The sequence below is a fragment of the Pichia membranifaciens genome, assembly GCF_001661235.1.
Source record: "Pichia membranifaciens NRRL Y-2026 unplaced genomic scaffold PICMEscaffold_2, whole genome shotgun sequence".
Taxonomy (NCBI): Eukaryota; Fungi; Ascomycota; class Pichiomycetes; order Pichiales; family Pichiaceae; genus Pichia; species Pichia membranifaciens.
In genome coordinates, this window is record NW_017566983.1 from 1,109,965 (window position 1) to 1,127,996 (window position 18,032).

The following is an 18,032-nucleotide window of genomic DNA, read 5'->3' on the forward strand; positions in this document are numbered from 1 at the left end:
TTGCTTCAGTCTTGCCTTTGCCTCTCCTCCTCTCATCCTACTAGCTTTACTATTCATACAAGTCGATTTTGTTTAAAGATGTATATATATATATATATATTATTTCATGGCTGCCACCTGTTCATACGAACGCATGGCAGAACTAGGAAGTAAGAAGACCCTAAATACGTAACTTCCTACTGATCTATTCAACCACTTCCTCGTGCTCTTCAAGAACAACTTCCTTGATAGTCTCAATGGTCTCTTCAGCAACAGTACCCTTGTGGTCAGGTAAGTTCAGCGATGCAAGGTTGGCAACAGTCTTGGATCTGTACTCAGTCCACTCTGCTAGCAATTGCTTTCTCTTCAAGATCAAATCACGCAATGCAGCATTGGTATCCATAGTATCGGACTCTTCGAATTGAGCAGCGTACTCCTTCAAGTTCTTTCTTACCCTTTTCTTGTCGCTCGAAGTCAATAACGACTCTGGTCTTGGGCGCCATTGGAACTCCTTGAATGCATCGATCTGCTCCTCCTTCAAGACATGACCTGCGCAGTCGTAGATTGTGTAACCGTTATTCACCTTCGTCTTCCAAGTTGATGAAACCGCAGTCACAAATCTACCGCTAGATTCCCATTGCAATTCACACAAACCGGCAAAGTTGTGTGTTGTCAAAAGCTTCAAGTTGGATTGAACCTTTTTGTTCTGGTCCTTTGGTTTGTCACCGTCGAATTCTACATCAAAAAATTTGAGTTGTGTCGATGCCAGTCCAAAAGACGTCAAAATAACAAAACGTCCTTGTGGTGCCCAGCTGATGTCTTCGAACGAGTTGCTGATAGACGTTAATGGAACCCATTTCTTCAAGGTGGTTAAGTTCTTACCCGTACCAACTCTGACCTCTTCGACGTCAAAGAAAGTAGTGGTATTGGACTCGGCACCAAGGTTGGATGCACCAAGTTCACCCTTATCTGACTTGGAGATAGTGACAAACTTGTTCGAACGATTTTCCCATTTGAAGTTCAAAACCAATTCTTGAAGTTCAACTTTATCAACAGGGATATCCTTTTCAAAAAGTTGGAAAATATGTAAGTTGGAGAAGAACGTCTTCTTTGATTTTGTGTGTCTGGTAACATTACAACAGAGGTACTTACCTGAATCATGCCAGTTAAGCTTGATATCCTGGACTTGAACTAATGGAATCGTTCTCAAAACAGCCTTGTTAGGTATTTGCATAACAGAAACTTTAGCAGATTGATTTTCGGTTTCTGGTGTCCAGTATGAAATGATGACGTCTAATGGGTCGGTCTTCTTAGAGTTCACAAGCCTAACACCCGCTGGGGCAAACTCGAAATCCTGAACACCTTCGATCTTCAACAACTTCTTGTCCAGTAATTGGAAGTCCTTTTCTGTCTCGTAAATTGCAACTGCATCCGGTCCTTGTCTTGCACAATATTTATCATCGTAAGACCATTTGATCAAAGGCCATGGCATTCTAGTAGCGTTTTCTAAATCAGGTGGGAGTGCAAATGTCTTGACTGGGACACCAATAGAAATATCCCAAATAACTAGCTTCTTACCGATATCTTCAGCCTTGAAAGGATAGTCTTTACGTAGCTCTTCTCTCAACTCCATTGGATCCATGATGGGTTCTGGGGATAGAGTCACCAAGTACTTTTCATTTGGTGAGAAATCGATTAATCTAACTCCTGGGTGCAAATGTCTATGGATTCTCTGGAACTCTGGACCACCCCATGATTGAACACCTTGTGGGAACATCGAAAATAAATACTTACCCTTTGGCGACCACTTCATGTAGGTCGAGGTCCACTGCATACGTGGTTCAATAACAGGCTCATTTTCTAGGTTCTTTCTGTACCAATAAACACCAACTGATTGATCGAAGTTCATCAAAAATTGATCTCTACCCTTTGGATCTAATAACCAGGAGTTCAAATGGCCTATTTCTGTAAATGGTGGGAATTCTGGGGCTTCAAAATCATCCTGGATCTTACCAGAAAGAACGTATTCGTCAATATCAGTCAACTTGTTGACCAACAATCTATGTTTGACATCTAGTTTCTTGCCGTTTAGTTGAGCGACTGCCTTGGCGGCTTCCATAGCGTTGGAAAATCTGATAATCAAGTAACCTTTGGTTTTGCCATTTTCCAATGGTAAGTACAAGTCTTCAATTTTACCGCATGGTGAGAACAATTTGGTCAAAACCTTCTTCAACACAGGTGCCTTGGCTTCAGGTGCAATTGGAGCACCGTCACAAATAACACAATTGTCAATCATCTTTGGAGCTTTGACATCGTATTTCTCCTCCAAATCGGAGAAATCAAGTCCCGAAATGTCGACACTTTTCTCGTCAAACTCTGGAATAGCAACACTCATTGTTGTTTGAAGTTGTAGTAGCCTTGGTATCGATTGTTTGCTGTGGCTCTTAGGGACAAATTGTTGCATCTCCCTTCAAAATTTTCAACTTCCACTGTAACTAACGCCAGAAAATTTTTCGACGACGTGAGGTGGAAAAAGATAGAGGCACGAAGTACTGAAGTGGTGCACGGAAGAAAACCTCCCTCTCATGAATTGGAGACCTGGATAAAGTTTGATACTCAGTTCCGTCTACAAAGAACAAGTGGAAATCTTTAACTTATTAAGAGGCAAGTCGTCTATCGGGAGCAAACGAACTGTGTGCATGCTGATTGGAAAATCCTTACAATGGTCCAGCAACTTTCGTTAACTGCCCAGGTTGCCAGCCCAAGAATAGAGCGATTACTTCTCACATTAGAGACGCTAACCGGTAACATATGTTCTCCAATGCACCAGCATTCGGTGATTTTGAAACCCAGATATCCTTTCACGCCAGAACCAATACCGGGTAAGTTTATTCAAATAGAAAGCTATAGAATTAGGATGAACCGGATCTGGGAAAAAGGCTTTCCCAAAGAATTTTTGAACAAGGACGAAAAAGAGAACGAGGCGGATGTTTTCGGAGAATCTATAACTAAACCAAACCCAAACGTCAACTCATCGATATGGACACTGCAGCTTACAGATATACCTGCTGGAGGTAAGAATTCAGTACTTATTCAAAATATATATGAAACCACAATCTATCAAACAGATGATGTCATTGGATATCTTGACGAGTTGGGATACATGCATGAAGCTGAGTTTTGGACGGACGGTGTGCGCTTTTACTATGGAAATGTTATAATTGAGCTATCCCGTTTATATGTATTGAATACCAAACAGCAATCCACTGCTCCGATAGAGATAAAGGCAGACGAAATGGTGATCGACCCAGTGGAAGATTCTGAAACCTCGAAACTTAGCTTATTAGACCCAACCGGAACGTGCCACGTAAAGGCGTACGTCAATGTTGGTGCCCTCAACGACCTAGAAAGTGCTGCAATAGGGATAAAGCAACTAGAATCCTTGAAAAAGGAATTGTCGGAAATCGTCGAGTTGCATATTCCTGACAGAACTGCGATGGACAGCAGAATAAACTCGAGAATTGCAAGCTCCGCTTCGAATCTAAAATAGCGACCATCGCAGGCCATTGAAAAACATGTGGTGGGTTTGGTTACAACTCAATGCAAAAGCACTATGTACTACTAGCTTTAATATTACCATGTTATATTAGCACCTTTTATAGAGTGAAATGTGTAAAAGATTGGAGGGATTGAACTATATTATTATCGTTGATTTACTCGTCAGCATCGTAAAGTCCACCGTTCATAACGTACTCACCTTCAATCTCACCATCATCAAAATCTTCAAAGTCTTCAAAGTCTGCTATAGGCTGGGCAACTTTACCACCGCTATGAAGATCCGTAGCTGTTGAGTAGTATGATGGTTTTGGAGTATTCTGTACCATGTTGTTTTGAGGGTGTGCAGCATTGCCACTGAAGCCATTGGCGAAAATAGATCCTGAACCATTTACAGTGGAACCATTTGAAAGAGGTGTTGCAGTAGAAGCTGCATTTCTCGACGGACCTTTCAATAATTCAAGGATTGCAGCAGAATTACTCTTAGCTTGTTGAGATTGCGCCTGGTGGTCAGAGAAAGGTTTCATTTGTGACGAGTGCAACACCGGTTGATGAGATATATTTGGTGTATTAACACCCAATAGGGGGTTTAACGCTGCAGAATTACTTACAGAGTTCACATTCAACTTACCTGAGGCCGGTGGTCCCTTCAAAATGTTCAATAAGGCCGATGAAGTGGATTGCGCAGGTGCAGATGTAGATCCAGTACTTGGCAATGATGGCGATTCTGCTGCAGTTGCCAATGATGGCGATTTCTTACTTTTCAAAAGGTTCAGCAATTGCTTAGATTCATCAGTACTTGATGAAGAAGCAGTCAATGGCTGAGGTATACCCAACGGTGAGTCCGCTTTCAATAATCTGAGTAATTCCTTGGACTTAGTCACATCACCTGAAATTTGTGGACTAGGGCTCTCTAGCATAGTAGACTCGTTACTTTGTTGCTTCAAAGGAGTTCCTTTTCTATGTAGGACATCAAGAAGCTGTGAAGATGGATCAGCGTTATTCGCTTCTTTAGGGCTAGTCAACAAAGTCAACATATCAACAGAAACGGGAGGCTTGCCATTCGAAGAACCTTGTCTCTTCTCTGCTACTGATTTAGCATTCTCTGGTTGTGGACTTTTGACAGCAGCTGAGATGTTTGGACTAAAAACTTCTTTATCCGGTATCTTGTTTATTAGCGATTGATTCAAGCTAGGAGAATTGGGATTGGATTTTTTCAATAAAACAATAGGTTTTCCGTTTGATAATGGGCGACTTATATCACGACTAGTGGAATTGTTAGCAGGTTCCGTAATGTCTAGTCTGGTTGGTTGTAGTTTTTTTGTTTGAATGCTTTCCTTCACTTCTTGATGCTTTTCCTTTACATGATTGGTTCTTGAAGGTTGTGGAATCGGGCTCTCGCGTTTGAGAACTTTAATCAAACCTGCAGGCGATTGTTGCGTCTTGCTTGGAGGGTCCTTTTTCAATAAACTCAAAAGCTCGGCACTGTTTGATTGTTTTCTTTCTTTGTTTGGTGGTTTCGACTTCAAAATGCTGAGTAACTCTTTACTGTTTGCATGATCTGGCTTTTTATTAGATAACGAAAATTGAGGTTTAGAAAAGGATGAGGCTGATGGTGCTAATGACATTCCTTGAGATGCCATCGGGTTATTCATTGGCTGTGGTAACGGAAGATGATTCATAGGATTATATGGAACAGATTGTAGATGGTTAGAAAATGCAAAAGGGTTGAACATTTGTAAAGCAAAAGGATTGTGGAAAGGATGTGAAACCATCTTCGGGTGTTGCATTGGTAAAATATTTGGAGGAATAGGCATTGGGAAGAACGGGTTTTGAACTTGTTGCTGTTGTTGTTGCTGTGGCTGCAGTTGTTGTGAGTGTACTTGTTGTTGTTGCTGCTGTTGTAGTGGCGGAAACTGAAGGCCTGGAGGTAGTTGTTGCTGTCCTGTGAGTAATGGTTGGGTAACACTTTGAGTAACAGCTGTAGGAGATGAAATAACTGGAACACCATCAGCACCTGTACTTATAATTTGTGCATTTTTAGCAACAGATTGAAGCATTGAAAGCAACGCTCTACCAGGATCGTCTGATTCCTGTACTTTGCTTTTGGAGTCATCACCACTAATGCCCAAAATCTTCTTCAATTGGACGGTTGCCAGTTTCTTTAGCTCATCTTCACTTTCGCTATTCTTCATCCTTTTAATATAAGACAGGATTGACTTGAGCATAGAACCAACTAGATAGTAATTGCTTGTAGTCTTCACAGCCTTCGTTAAAAATTTTATATCCATCCATTGAATATCAACAATTTCATACCTAACCTTCGGAAGGAAGTTCGTATCATCAGGAACCCCCTTAATTATGAAGATTTTATAGTTTTTACCTTTGATTGTCCTTTCAACGAATTCGTCTTCGTCTATCAAATTGGAAGCATCAAAACCAGTTTCTTCTTCCAGTTCTCTCAAAGCACAATCTAAATCTTTCTCACCTTTTGATATTTTACCTCTTGGGAAACCCCAAGAAGGACTCTCTATACCTTTGACCAGGAGTAACTTGTCCATAGAGGAGTTCAACAATGCACAACCTCGAACAGGAATTGTGGATTTGTATTTCCCAAATTGAGCTAGGGCTTCAGATGGATCTCCCCACTTCCAAATAAGCGGGCATTGTTCAATTAACCTGTTTGTGAACTGTTTCATTTTCATGGACGGTAAAAGAGGATTTGAAGTCCTCAAGAAATCTTGGTAAAACCAATGAGCCTCTTCAATTTGAAACAAAACTCTTTCTATCGACGAGAGGTCTTCATCGGGACAGTTGACCACAAATCTAACTATTAAATCCTCTAGACATCTTTCAAGGGTTTCATCGACAAACCCTTCTCTAAGTGGTATGGACATTTTTGCTTGATGGGGTTGTTGGGTATGTTTAATGTATTCAACTATTATAACCAGTTGCAGGAGTTTGCTACTGTATTTTATCTATGGTGGTGTTGGTAGCAGGATGGGAAATACACTGATAAGCCGACATGGCCTCCTTTCTGCTTTAACAACCAAGCATGCTGGCAAAGAGTGTCCAAAAAAACGATGAATTTTTCTCACCTGAATCGTCGAGGGAGTCGAGAAAATTACATGATAAATGTCGGACAGGCAGATTTCGACATCAACTATCAACGTTGTTCAGACAAAATATTTTCTTCGAGCTGAGCTCCTAGATAACCCTGATATTTGTAACTCATTTGTAGGCTGGTACTAATGACCAAGATATTGCTTCTTGTTGTTAATGCGTGAGGAAGGAGCACAAACGTGTGAGTTCCGTGGTGCAGATGTTAGATGAGTAGCGTTCTTTGAATGTCTCAGAAGCTCGATGATATCTCGATGTACGGCAAAAGAGTTGTTGCTTATGATGATAATGTCGTCTCTACTTTTTCAACCTTGGACATGCTGTTGCTGAGCCCAGAGAACACCATTTTTAAACTTTACCTAATTATGCCTGAAAAGCAGCGTTGCTATAACAATGATTACCCTTCTTTTGCACCAGGATGTCTAACTTGTACTTTAGCTGGCCCCATAACTGTAGTGTTGCGCAGATTGCTGCTACCTAGATCAAGTCATAAGTTGTGGAAGCTGATTATCGTCAATTGTTAACCGAATCTCATCTTTAGTTTCATTTGGGTGCTTGCACTTCGAAACTAAGCAATTCAACCACTACTGCTTCCTGATGATGTACTGGCTTCATTGGGACAAAAATAAAGCAATCGGAGGCCTGTGTGGACTGTGTCAACAATACCTGTCTTACTCATAGCCTTCTATTCTAAATTGTGTCAACGTGTGATAACTAACCTTCTGCTTACGTAAATGATTTTCATTACATTCCGATTCCTAGAATTTGCGAGTAATAAATGATTAAGTCAAGATTTGGGAAACACTACGCAAGTAGAAGTATTGGATATTATGCAAAGCTGCATTACAATATATATGGGTGTATTACAAATTATGTCGTAATTCCCTGTTAGCTCAGTCGGTAGAGCGTTCGGCTTTTAAGAATTCGTGAGAAGTCGACCGAAATGTCCAGGGTTCGAGCCCCTGATAGGGAGTTTATACTATCTTTTTTAATTTTTGTCAGCGGTTGGCGTTCCTCACGACATGAATCAATCGAGGATGAGGAAGGATGCTAGGTTAAACTAGATGTGTTTTTCTCTGTCATAAAAGACGTTTTTTTGTGCTGATAAATAATAATTAAATTGGCTAGTCATACTGTTCAGTAACATTAAGACGTCAAGATGATGCCAGGTATGCCAGATCCTAAGATTCAGGTCGAAGTCGATCCAACCGAGGATACAGAATGGAACGATATTCTTCGTGCCAAAGGTGTAATTCCTGAAAAAGAACCAGATCCTACTGAACAGTTGGAAGAGGCTTTGGCTGATGCAGTTTTAAATCAACACCAAAATAGATTAGAAGGCTTAAATTTGGATGAACTAGATGCATTGGAGGATGACGAAGATGAAGATTTCCTTGAAAGCTACAAGCAAAAGAGAATGGCAGAAATGAGAAAACTTGCGAGAAATGAAAAATTTGGGTCTGTTTATCCAATTACCAAGCCAGAATGGCAAAAAGAAGTCACTGATGCTTCTAAAAACGGGGCCGTGTTTGTCCACTTATCTTGCGAAAGCCAAATACAATCTAGACTACTAAGCGTTCTACTTCGCTCTGCTGCGTTGAAGTTCAAAGATATCAAATTTTGCGAAATAGAAGGCCGTAGAGCAATTGAGGAATATCCGGACAAAAATTGTCCCACAATTTTGATTTATAAAGATGGAGAGTTAATCAAACAACTAGTTACATTACTAATGTTAAACGGAAATGACACTACATTGAAAGATATAGAAGCCTTATTAGTTGATTTGCACTGTCTTGATGACAACGATAAAAGGCTTATAATAAATCAAGACGAAGATGAAGACTTGAAAGAATCTCGCAAACTAAGATTTCAAAAGAAAAGTTTGAGCAGTAAAAGTAATCTTTCTGAGGAAGAAGAAGATGACGATTTTTTTAATTGAGATGGGAATGAATTTGACGTAGGTAATAACTAAATACTACATGTTTAATAGGAACAAAACGATGTATTCATAAAAAGGTAAGAACAGTAAAATACATAAACTTTGTCGTGCTCTGCTTAGGTAGTATAAAGGAATGAAGAAAAATCATTATAATTAAATATATTCATTCATGCAGTAGACCAACATATAACCATTTACTTTCTTCACCTCTGCTTCAGTTACTCTCGTAATTGTGGCATCATCAAACTTGAACCACGCACCGTTGATGGTTTTAACATAAGCCAAATAATGCCCTGTATTGACGTTTCCCAAATGACAAATCACACCAAAAAGTTCGTAGCTAGGGATATGTCCATTGTTAGTTTCAGACACGTATTCTTTGACATCAAGAACAGTTGGTATATCAATGTGGTATTCAAGCTTCGAACTAATTCCTATGTGTTCGAACCTTTTTAGTTGAATACTCAGCACTGGTGGCAGTTTATTCAGGCGTAATCTTTTTGTGACCCTCGTTTTCTTCTCACAGAAATCACACTCGTATAAAACATCCAACTCTTCTTTTCTTGTGTATTTTCGGAAACATGAATGCAAGTCTTTCAAGGATGTCCTTTCAGAACCCTGCTTATTTTGAATTTCTAGAGACACATCTAACATTGGATCTTCGATTTTTCTACTTTGACCACAAACAGAACAGGTCAAAGTACTCTCCAATGTACCAGAGAATGTTTTATGGATAACGCAGTCACAGTGAGCATTTGAAGATTTGAAAGCTTGATTGTCAAGGGAAGGTGTACTTTCTTTACTTTGTCTATATTTTGAGTTTTTAGTGTCATTTTTGTGTATTTGGTGAACTAAAAATTGCCAGAATTCATGAGCATCCTGTTCGCTGTAACCAGCCAATGATCTTTTCACTTTCCAAGCAGCTTCTATAAATGAAGTAAGTCCATATCCGAGGATTGCAGGATTTGTGAAAAAATCTTGATAAATATCGCCGACACAACATGACATACACTCTGAGTGAGGCTTTTGGCAGTCTGAGTGTGCATTGCTGAGATAATAACGCTTCAAGTAAGGATTGTGTATGAGTGTCTGTAAGACCGATGACATGAAACAGGTCGATCCTAAATTTATAAATCCTCTCAATCCTGTAGTTTCTTTATATGAGGGGATTCGAGAGAATTTGTGAATCAGGTCATGATTTTTCAAGTTATGTTCTGTCTCAAAATAAGGCAACACAGGGGAGAATTTTAGGACACCTGCAGCTTTGAAACTGTTGTATCTAATACGTTCAAGAGTTGGATGAGATACCAGGTCACCACATTTGAGACACATGAATTCACCATTATCGGGATTGATGCCTGCAAGATAAAAGATTTTTGAGAGAAAAAGCTAGAAGCCGTTCAATATGTGAGTATTAGTATTCTGCTGTAAAGATAGATGAAAATAGAGGTTGTCGACAAGATAGAAGAAAAAAGAATTTGAAAGAAAGAAAAGCAAAAGATGTAATAATTGCCATTTTCAGGAAATAAACTTACCAAAGACATGACCGGAATTTTTGGCATGGGTATAAGAGTGTCCTTTGCTCCAGCATCCGATACTTGTGCATTGCAAACACATGTAGAGATCATTGTGCCTAGTTGCAATTTCTCCCTTGGATAGGGATTCATCACACTCTTTGCAACGGAGAATGCGTGATCTCACTTTTTGTAACAGATTTATGTTCACTTTTACTCCCTTCCGGTTGTAATACCCAGATCCTCCGCAATGTTGCGATTGAATTCCAATAACAACAATTCGCAATGCTGCTGCATAGGTTTTCAACACAGCTTCTCTAGAGGAGGAGCTCAAAACCTTATTCAAATGGGAGCACGGTGGTAGTGTTGTGTAGGAATCAAGGGATTCAGATTCGGCCGGCAGCAAACTGCTCAAGGAAGTGGAACTTGACATACCATCTGATTTGTTCACCGGTGAGTTAAATGCCGAATTAGATGTTTCTGTGATTGGGAAGGTTTTCTTCGGGACTGATTTCCCGGAAACTGATTTTTTTGGGACTGATTTCCCGGGGACGGTTTTGCATGGTATCGTCTTTTTCGTAGATGTGGCCATGGCGGAAATGAATCAGATTGTAAATTCCGAGGAAAAGTAGAAAAGATTGACTATAAAAGACTTGAATGTAAAAAGAATCTACTAGGTCGACTGTAACTTGCTTTTTCCAGAGTTTTCTTGGTATGAATGCTTTATCTTTATTGTGCTGTAAAGAAAAAAAGAAGATAGCTAATTTTGGCAGTTTACCCCCTTTTTTGTTTCTTTTTTCTCTGGAAATCCCCCAGCAATGAAAATAGTATTCCTGAAGATACTAGCGTCTTGTGTAGAAAGAAAGGGGAGAAGCCTGCCTGTCTGAATGGGTAGATCCGGGAACCGGCAGACCGTGATCAGGTTTGAGACGAAAAAGAAAAAGCTGGACCTGAAGCTGAGTCGCCAATCCGAGGAGCTGCCGATTAAAATTTAGATGTGAAGCTCTGCTTTTTATCTTTAGGGGAAGTTGACGCAGGGGTCTTACGAAAGGGGAGAGCGGGAAAGCGTACAGTGGGCTAGGATTAGAAGTATTTACACAGAGTGGGGGGATGTCAGAAAGTAGTGGAAAGATTGGGGAATGTAAATTGATTAAGGGGTGGAGGAGGAAAAAAAAGGTAATAAAGATTAGTAGAAAAGTAGTGGGCACGAAGCAAAGAGAGAAAGGGAGATGGATAGATAAGTAGAAAGGTCTAATGGGAGAAAGAAAGAAGGGGGAGAAGGGGGAGAAGGAGAGGAGGATAGAGGAGGGCATTGGAGAGGCATTTCGGGGCTTTTGGAAATAGTTCTGGTTCAGACGATGTTGACCATTTCCACAAAATCGCCGACGACCTTTCTCAGTCCCATGAGCAGCTGTCTCAGCTGTTGCGGAAGCATTGGGTGCCAGACGAAGCGGTTGATAAGTGCGTCGTAGCTCTGGATCTGGGTCCGGGTGTACGCGTCGACGGCGAAGCGAGCCCGCAAGAAGACGATGGTGACAAGGCAGAGCACGAGGGTCTTAAAGTCGTACCAGAACTGGGCGGAGCCGCCTGCGGCGGCGGACCAGAAGCGACCTAGGGCTATTCTGAAGAAGAGCTTGAAGAAAGGCCCCAGGTAGAAGGTGACGAGGAGGACCTCTGTGTTAGAGGCAAGCATTCTCGAGCGCTCGTTGTAGAGGCGGTGGAAGTGGACGATGGTGGCACACCAGCGCTGCTTGGTGGTTGTGGCGACGTAGGGGAGGTAGGGGATGATGCTGGTCTGGGAGTAATGGGAGGCGTGGAAGATGGCGTAGATGGCGAAGGGGTAGAGCGTGGACGGGTTGATGGGCCCGAAGAAGGGCGACGCAAAGAGCCAGTGGAAGAACGCAAAGAGGAGGTACTGGACGTTTTCGTCTCTCAGGATGTTTGTCTTGGCGGTGGTGCTGGCGGTGGCAGCAGCAGTAGTGGCAGAGCTGGGCTTCGTGTTGACCTCAGAGCCGGGGTTGCTGGAGCCGGAGGCCCCGCCGGTGCCTGCACCGGCGGCGGTCTTCGGTGACCCGGGGTCTGGGTGTGCCGCTGTTCTGTGGGAGGCCTGCTCCTTGCTACTTCGGGAGCTGCCCCTGCTGCCGAGCAGGTGCTCCATGAGATGCCAGATCTGTCCGATGACGTACGCAGGTGGCTTGTTCTTGTACGTCTGCCTGAGGATGATCAGGTAGGTGACGAGGATTGCCAGCAACGCCGAAGAGTAGTGGCGGATCGTGGTTGGATGCGACGTGCCCCGCAAGATCGAGCTGAACATGCACAGGCCCGTGTACCATATCGTGGTGACGAGGGCCAGATACCAGTAGAACTGGGCGCCTCGGGCGAGCTTCCTGAGCTGGGGGAGGAGAGTAATTGTGGTGGTGGATGTGCTGCGGTGTTTGCTATCCATGCTGGCCTGCTCCAGGTGCCCCTTTTCTCTTTTCCGGGAGATCGTCTCTGCTGCTGGCCTGCTGATCCCCCGCTGTTGCTTTCTTGTGCCCACCGTTGAGGCCACCGTCGCCTGGACGGGTGGGCGGGCGCGCGGAGGAAAGAGAGAGGCGGGGCCGCCCGCGCGCCAGCGCCAGCGCCACCGGCGGCATGTTTTCACGTCGGGTGTTGATCTTGCATACTGCTACATCGGTGTACATGCTAGACGGCGGCGAGCTTCACGAGGACCAGGACGCTGTCGGAGGCCCCGGCGCCAGCGGCGGCGGCGGCGGCGGCGCCGTCGTCCTGCGGCCCCGGGACCGGCATGTTCTTGTACACGTCGTCGCTGCACCCGCACACGACATGCTCCACGCCCGCCCGCCGCCACGAGGCCGTCCGCACGACGTTGAAGGGCAGCCCGCGGCACAGCTTGACCCGCTTCTTCGACGCCACGTCCCACAGACAGATGCTGCCGCCCGTGCTGATTTTGCGGGCGCCGCCCGCGTCTGCGCCCGCCCCGTCCTCGCCGCCCGCTTCGCCGCCCCCGTAGCCCGCCGTGAGCAAGTACCGCCCGACGGTGCCGAGCGAGTACACCGGCCGCACAAGCACGGTGCTCGCCGAGAGCCGCGACCGGTGCGCCTTGAAGATGAAGCGCTGCGGCGCGGCGCCAGCAACGACAATCCCGGCCGGGTTTGTGCACGAGGACGACACGGGCGCCGTGGTCGCCGCCGTCGTCACCGTCACCGTCGGCTCTGTCTGCGGCTCGATCTCCGTCGTCAGCACCGCCACCTTCCCCTCGAGCCCGGCCTGCGCGTACACGAGCCGGTGCGGCGGCTGCACAACGCTGTCCGCCGCCGGCGCAAGGATCCGCAAATCCGTCGTCACCGGGTACTTGAAGCCCGCCTGCTGCGTCGCCAGCGGCACGAGCCGCCGACACGACACATCCAGCAGCCGGTTCTCCCCACTGCCGAGCGCAGCGACAACGTAGCCGGCGCACACGTCGAAGCGCTGCAGCTTCGCGCCCAGCGCCGCCGTATCGAGCGCCGCCAGGTCGGGCACGCTGTGCAACGCAAGCGTGCCGGCGGACGTGCCCAGCACAAGTACGCCGCCGGCGTCGTCCCCCCGCGCGTGCACATACATGCCGGCCTCAGCGGGGCCCAGTGCCAGCGAGGGCACCGGCCGCACGTCGTAGGCGGCGGCGCCTCCGGGGCCGCCGCCGCCTGGAGCGTCTGCCGCGGCCGGGCTCACCGCCGTCACCGTCCGCGGGTGCACGACAAGCATCTTCTCCTCCAAACACACGACCGCCACGACCGGCTCGGCAAACCGCCGCCGCCATGGCAGCGTGGCACCGCCGAGCGGGCGTCCGGGCAGGTCCGCGTAGATGCATACCTCCCCAAGCACCGACGCTACGACAAGCGCCCCGAGCGTGCTGCTGTGTTCCACCGCCGTAATGAAGCCCTTGGGCGGGTCGGTCAAGTTCTCTGAATCATGTTAGTACCCCGTTCGCTGGTCCCCGACACCGGACAGCCCGCACCAGCAGTACACATACCCTGTCCTACCACGTTCATGTAGTCGGCTCTGCTCTACGTGTGTGTCGGAACAACCCTGTCCCAGGGGCAGGCCCGCAGCCCGCATAGGTCTTGGCCATCGCCGTCCAGATCGTCCGTCCGCCTCTGGCCTCACGGCCGGCGGCCGCTGCCCTCGGCCATCGCCCTCGGCCTTCGCCGCTGGCCGCACAGCAAGGAACCGGCGCGCCGGCCGTTTTTCTCTCCCTCTCTTATCAGCGGCAGCAGTGCAGAAGATACGCCGACGGGCTGCTTCTTGTTTCCTCCTTCCCTCTTGGTCGTCGTCGTCTCCTTCTTCTTCTGCTTCCACCACCTTCTCCCTCCCTTCTGACCGCCCTGCTCCTCCAGTATAGCACGCAGCTACTTCCGGAACGAAGCACATCCCGCCTAGAACACAATGTACTTCTTCGAGACCTCCGAACGCAAGCGGTACGCACAGGTGGCTTGTGCAGTCGTCTGGTGTCTCTTTGGCGCAGGCCCCATCTTCGGGTTTGCAGCCTTGAAGCCGACGCTGATCGACCAAGGCATCTACGAGAGTGTCTGTGACGTGACGAACCAGACAGACGTGTCCATCGCGGCACACGCCCCCGGCCTCTTCACAGAGCTGCTCACCTCCCTCTCGCCTGTGAGAGCCGACCAGCTCCACACAGAGGGCTTTGTCTCTAAGTGCACGGACCAGGACTTGAAGCTGAACATGATGTTCACCGTTGGCGCAGCATTGACCAACGTGTCCGCGTTGGTCATCGGACGCACGCTCGACTCGTACGGGCCCCGGGTTTGCGGTCTCATCGGCGCCTTCTTCCTTCTGCTCGCTTCCGTCATCTTTATCTACTCCAAGGCCATTCTTTCGCTCGGCATCTTTGACCCTTACCTCGTCGGCTACTCTCTCATGGCACTTGGCGGGCCGTTCTCCTACATCTCGTCCTTCCAGTTGTCCAACGCGTTCCCTGAAAAGTCCGGCTTAATCTTGGCCCTCCTCACCGGCGCCTTCGACACCTCCTCCGCTGTCTTCCTCATCTACAAAAAGATCTACCTCAGCTTCCCGACCTTCTTCACGCTCGAAACGTTCTACAAGTTCTACCTTGCCGTGCCGCTCTTCATCGCCGTCGTCCAACTCCTGGTCATGCCCGTCGAGTCCTACTTGACCCCTCCTCCGGAGTTGATTCCAAACCCAACCGACGAGCAGAGAGCTCTCTCTATCGCTGCAGCACAGGAGGAATATATACACAACGGTATGAGCCAGGATCACGCCGACGATAACGATAACACCCCTCTACTTCCTCCAACCTCCACCAGACGCCGCTCCTCCCTTGGTGATGCATACAAGTCCATCTACATCGAGGAAGAGGTCGAGGACGCCACAAAATCTAAGACAGAATTGTCCTACTCCATCTTTGGTATCTTGCACAGTTACTCTATATCCTACCAGTTTAACTCCTGGTGGTTCAAGCTCATCTGTCTCTTCTCCACCATCCAGATGCTCAGATTGAACTACTTCGTCGCCACCGTCAACTCCCAATACACCTATTTGTTGGGCTCCTACCAATCAGCAAATGCTCTTAACCGTCTCTTTGACATCGCTTTGCCACTCGGAGGTGTTGTTTCCATCCCCTTCGTTGGAATGTTCCTCGACCACTTCCCAACCTCTATCGTCCTTGGCGCCCTCTTGGGCGTCTCCTTGCTCATTGGGGTCCTCGGTGTTATCAAGAACTCCTTCTTGGCAGGAGCAGTCAATGTGCTCATCTTCGTTGCATACCGTCCATTCTTTTACACGAGTATCTCCGACTACTGCGCTAAGGTCTTCGGTTTCGAGACATTCGGTACTGTCTACGGCTCCATCATGACTGTAGCGGGCCTCATCAACTTTTTGCAGAGTGTCTTGGACAGACTTACACACACAAAGTTCAACATGAACCCAATCCCTCTCAACTTGCTTTTACTAGCAATCACCGTCGTCATCGGTACCGCAACCGTCGCTTACGTCACCGTGCAGACCCACAAGTACGCCTTGATGAAATTCAAGGGCAACACTTCTTCTGACGACGAAGAAACTGAGGCAGGCAATCATGACGAGAACTAGACTTTTATATTTACACTTATTTACTTTCTGTCCTTCTTTTCACTGCAGTAATTATAGTAAACATCTTCTAAAACGAAAACCCTTAAAAGAAAAGAATCACCTACCTGGAGCGACAAAGAGCGGACGAGAAAAAAAAATAGTCTGCTAGAAAAAACATTCCTCGTGAACACCTTTCTTCCTACCACTGCCCTTCTTCTTCTTCCTGCTGCTCTTCCGAAACGGTTCTTTCTTCAAAGCATGGCCTTCTCGAAGATCCCCTTACCTGAAAGTTGGTTTGTGGATTCAAGCGAGGCCTAGAAGAATGCAATCTTGTTTCATATTATAAAAAGGAACCTGATTTTCCTGGTCCCCCTAAGATTGGCTATTGCACCATCGGTTTGGGTTAGGCACCGGGACACATTTCATTTCCTCTATTTTTCTTTTATGCTAAATGCAAAAAATCGTTACAGTCCTATAAATCTAGCCAGTTATGATTAGAGAAACAGTTTATATAAAAAGAAAATATGAGCATGCAGATGAGGACACGCTTTGTCGTCTAGTCCAAGTCTGTCGTGAGCTTGAGCTTCATGACCCGATCAGGCTCCATACTGTCGATGAAGTCCTTCAACTCCAAAGCCCTCATTGTAATCTTTCTTCCGCCTCCTCCTACAAGATCTCCGTTCACGTCAATCAAGTGTCTTCGGATGTACTCCCTCGTAGAATTCACCGCCGCGTTACGGCAAAGCTCTTTCAAATCAGATCCACTCATTCCCTCGGTTATGTCAACGAGCTCTTGAACGTCACACTCGACATCGACATCATTTAACAGCTTGTCTAAGATCTTCGTACGCTGCTCGGCATTCGGAAGGCTTATACTGAATCTCTTAGGCATCCGTCTGAGGAACGCAGAGTCGATATCTCCTGGTCGGTTTGTGGCACCTAACACTAACACTCTCCCAGAGCTGACTAACCCGTCCCACAACGTCATGAACTCTGCCTTTAACGTAGCGGTGACCTCATGGTCCGTCGAGCTCCTTTCTCTCAAAAACGAGTCAATCTCATCTATGAAGATAATACACGGCTGAAGCTTCTTCGCCAAACTGAACAGGGCGTCAACTAGCTTGTTGCTCTCGCCAAACCATTTATCCATGATAGTCGACATTCTGATACTTATGAAGTTCGACCGACTCTCTTTAGCAAGCGCCTTAGCAAGCATCGTCTTACCACATCCGGGAGGGCCGTAGAGTAACACACCTTTTGGAGCAGCCAGCAAAGACCCATATTGTGTGAACAATTCAGGGTAAACAAGAGGCAAGATAACACTTTCACGTAGATCGTTGACCACTTCATCCAACCCTCCAATGTCCGTAAATGAAACATTTATATCGTCAGGTGTGACCAAATACGCCAGCAGTATTTTCTCATAGTTGGAAAGTGATGATAATACCTTCTTCAATTCTGGAGACCTATTTCTTAGGCTAGCCAGATGTTTGGATGTCCGGTCACGCTCATCGGTTGTTCGATGGCTTGGGTCGCCCAGAAATGTGGACAGCAAATAGTACACCGAAAACGAGGCCGTGGACAAAAGTACACACTCGCTGATAAGCTTGAACGCTTCTGACTTGTTCATTGTTATCCTTAGACAGCGATCAATAGTAACCTGTTTACTGATAACTCACAATTCACAGATCCTTTGGCAACACGGGCTGTCCCAACCCTGTCTATTCATAGACTCGGAAGTGCTCTCTGCCCTTCCCTTTTTAGCACGCTGGGCGAGCCCGATACTATTTTTTTTTCATGTACACAAAAAAAATTGTTTCGGTGTAGATAGAGATGCC

At 46.2% G+C, this 18,032-nt stretch overlaps 10 protein-coding genes and 1 non-coding gene across 11 annotated transcripts; 6 read left to right on the top strand and 5 right to left on the bottom strand.

Annotated features, from left to right (window-relative positions):
• Positions 1-184: 184 nt before the first annotated feature.
• On the bottom strand, positions 185-2,374 carry PICMEDRAFT_31362 (hypothetical protein; the record flags this gene model as incomplete). The annotated part of the gene is made up of 1 exon (XM_019162697.1): positions 185-2,374. The coding sequence occupies one exon, from the start codon at positions 2,372-2,374 to the stop codon at positions 185-187; it is 2,190 nt and encodes a 729-aa protein (XP_019018645.1).
• Positions 2,375-2,647: 273 nt separating this feature from the next.
• PICMEDRAFT_40924 (hypothetical protein) lies at positions 2,648-3,499 on the top strand (the record flags this gene model as incomplete). The annotated part of the gene is made up of 2 exons (XM_019163113.1): positions 2,648-3,220; positions 3,260-3,499. Coding segments are annotated over exons 1-2 (759 nt in total), but the record flags the coding sequence as incomplete, so codon positions are not given.
• A 2,317-nt stretch (positions 3,500-5,816) lies between these two features.
• On the bottom strand, positions 5,817-6,431 carry PICMEDRAFT_31833 (hypothetical protein; the record flags this gene model as incomplete). Its single annotated transcript, XM_019162726.1, has 1 exon — positions 5,817-6,431. A coding segment is annotated over one exon (615 nt), but the record flags the coding sequence as incomplete, so codon positions are not given.
• Positions 6,432-6,740: 309 nt separating this feature from the next.
• On the top strand, positions 6,741-7,207 carry PICMEDRAFT_15468 (hypothetical protein). The gene has a single exon (XM_019160834.1). The coding sequence runs from the start codon at positions 6,882-6,884 to the stop codon at positions 7,176-7,178; it is 297 nt and encodes a 98-aa protein (XP_019018648.1). The 5' UTR covers positions 6,741-6,881; the 3' UTR covers positions 7,179-7,207.
• A 329-nt stretch (positions 7,208-7,536) lies between these two features.
• PICMEDRAFT_t42 lies at positions 7,537-7,627 on the top strand. The gene has a single exon. It is a non-coding gene; the product is annotated as a tRNA-Lys (tRNA).
• A 141-nt stretch (positions 7,628-7,768) lies between these two features.
• On the top strand, positions 7,769-8,928 carry PICMEDRAFT_15469 (hypothetical protein). The gene has a single exon (XM_019160835.1). It carries the CDS (start codon positions 7,814-7,816, stop codon positions 8,591-8,593), a length of 780 nt encoding a protein of 259 aa, XP_019018649.1. The 5' UTR covers positions 7,769-7,813; the 3' UTR covers positions 8,594-8,928.
• Positions 8,768-10,486, bottom strand: PICMEDRAFT_22545 (hypothetical protein; the record flags this gene model as incomplete). Its single annotated transcript, XM_019162267.1, has 2 exons — positions 8,768-9,951; positions 10,129-10,486. Coding segments are annotated over 2 exons (1,542 nt in total), but the record flags the coding sequence as incomplete, so codon positions are not given.
• A 972-nt stretch (positions 10,487-11,458) lies between these two features.
• On the bottom strand, positions 11,459-12,553 carry PICMEDRAFT_71598 (hypothetical protein; the record flags this gene model as incomplete). The annotated part of the gene is made up of 1 exon (XM_019163961.1): positions 11,459-12,553. The coding sequence occupies one exon, from the start codon at positions 12,551-12,553 to the stop codon at positions 11,459-11,461; it is 1,095 nt and encodes a 364-aa protein (XP_019018651.1).
• A 94-nt stretch (positions 12,554-12,647) lies between these two features.
• PICMEDRAFT_114931 (hypothetical protein) lies at positions 12,648-14,104 on the top strand. Its single transcript, XM_019159807.1, has one exon. It carries the CDS (start codon positions 12,742-12,744, stop codon positions 14,053-14,055), a length of 1,314 nt encoding a protein of 437 aa, XP_019018652.1. The 5' UTR covers positions 12,648-12,741; the 3' UTR covers positions 14,056-14,104.
• Positions 14,105-14,437: 333 nt separating this feature from the next.
• Positions 14,438-16,327, top strand: PICMEDRAFT_15472 (hypothetical protein). The gene has a single exon (XM_019160836.1). It carries the CDS (start codon positions 14,533-14,535, stop codon positions 16,213-16,215), a length of 1,683 nt encoding a protein of 560 aa, XP_019018653.1. The 5' UTR covers positions 14,438-14,532; the 3' UTR covers positions 16,216-16,327.
• A 279-nt stretch (positions 16,328-16,606) lies between these two features.
• Positions 16,607-17,880, bottom strand: PICMEDRAFT_15473 (hypothetical protein). Its single transcript, XM_019160838.1, has one exon. The coding sequence runs from the start codon at positions 17,822-17,824 to the stop codon at positions 16,751-16,753; it is 1,074 nt and encodes a 357-aa protein (XP_019018654.1). The 5' UTR covers positions 17,825-17,880; the 3' UTR covers positions 16,607-16,750.
• Positions 17,881-18,032: the final 152 nt, after the last annotated feature.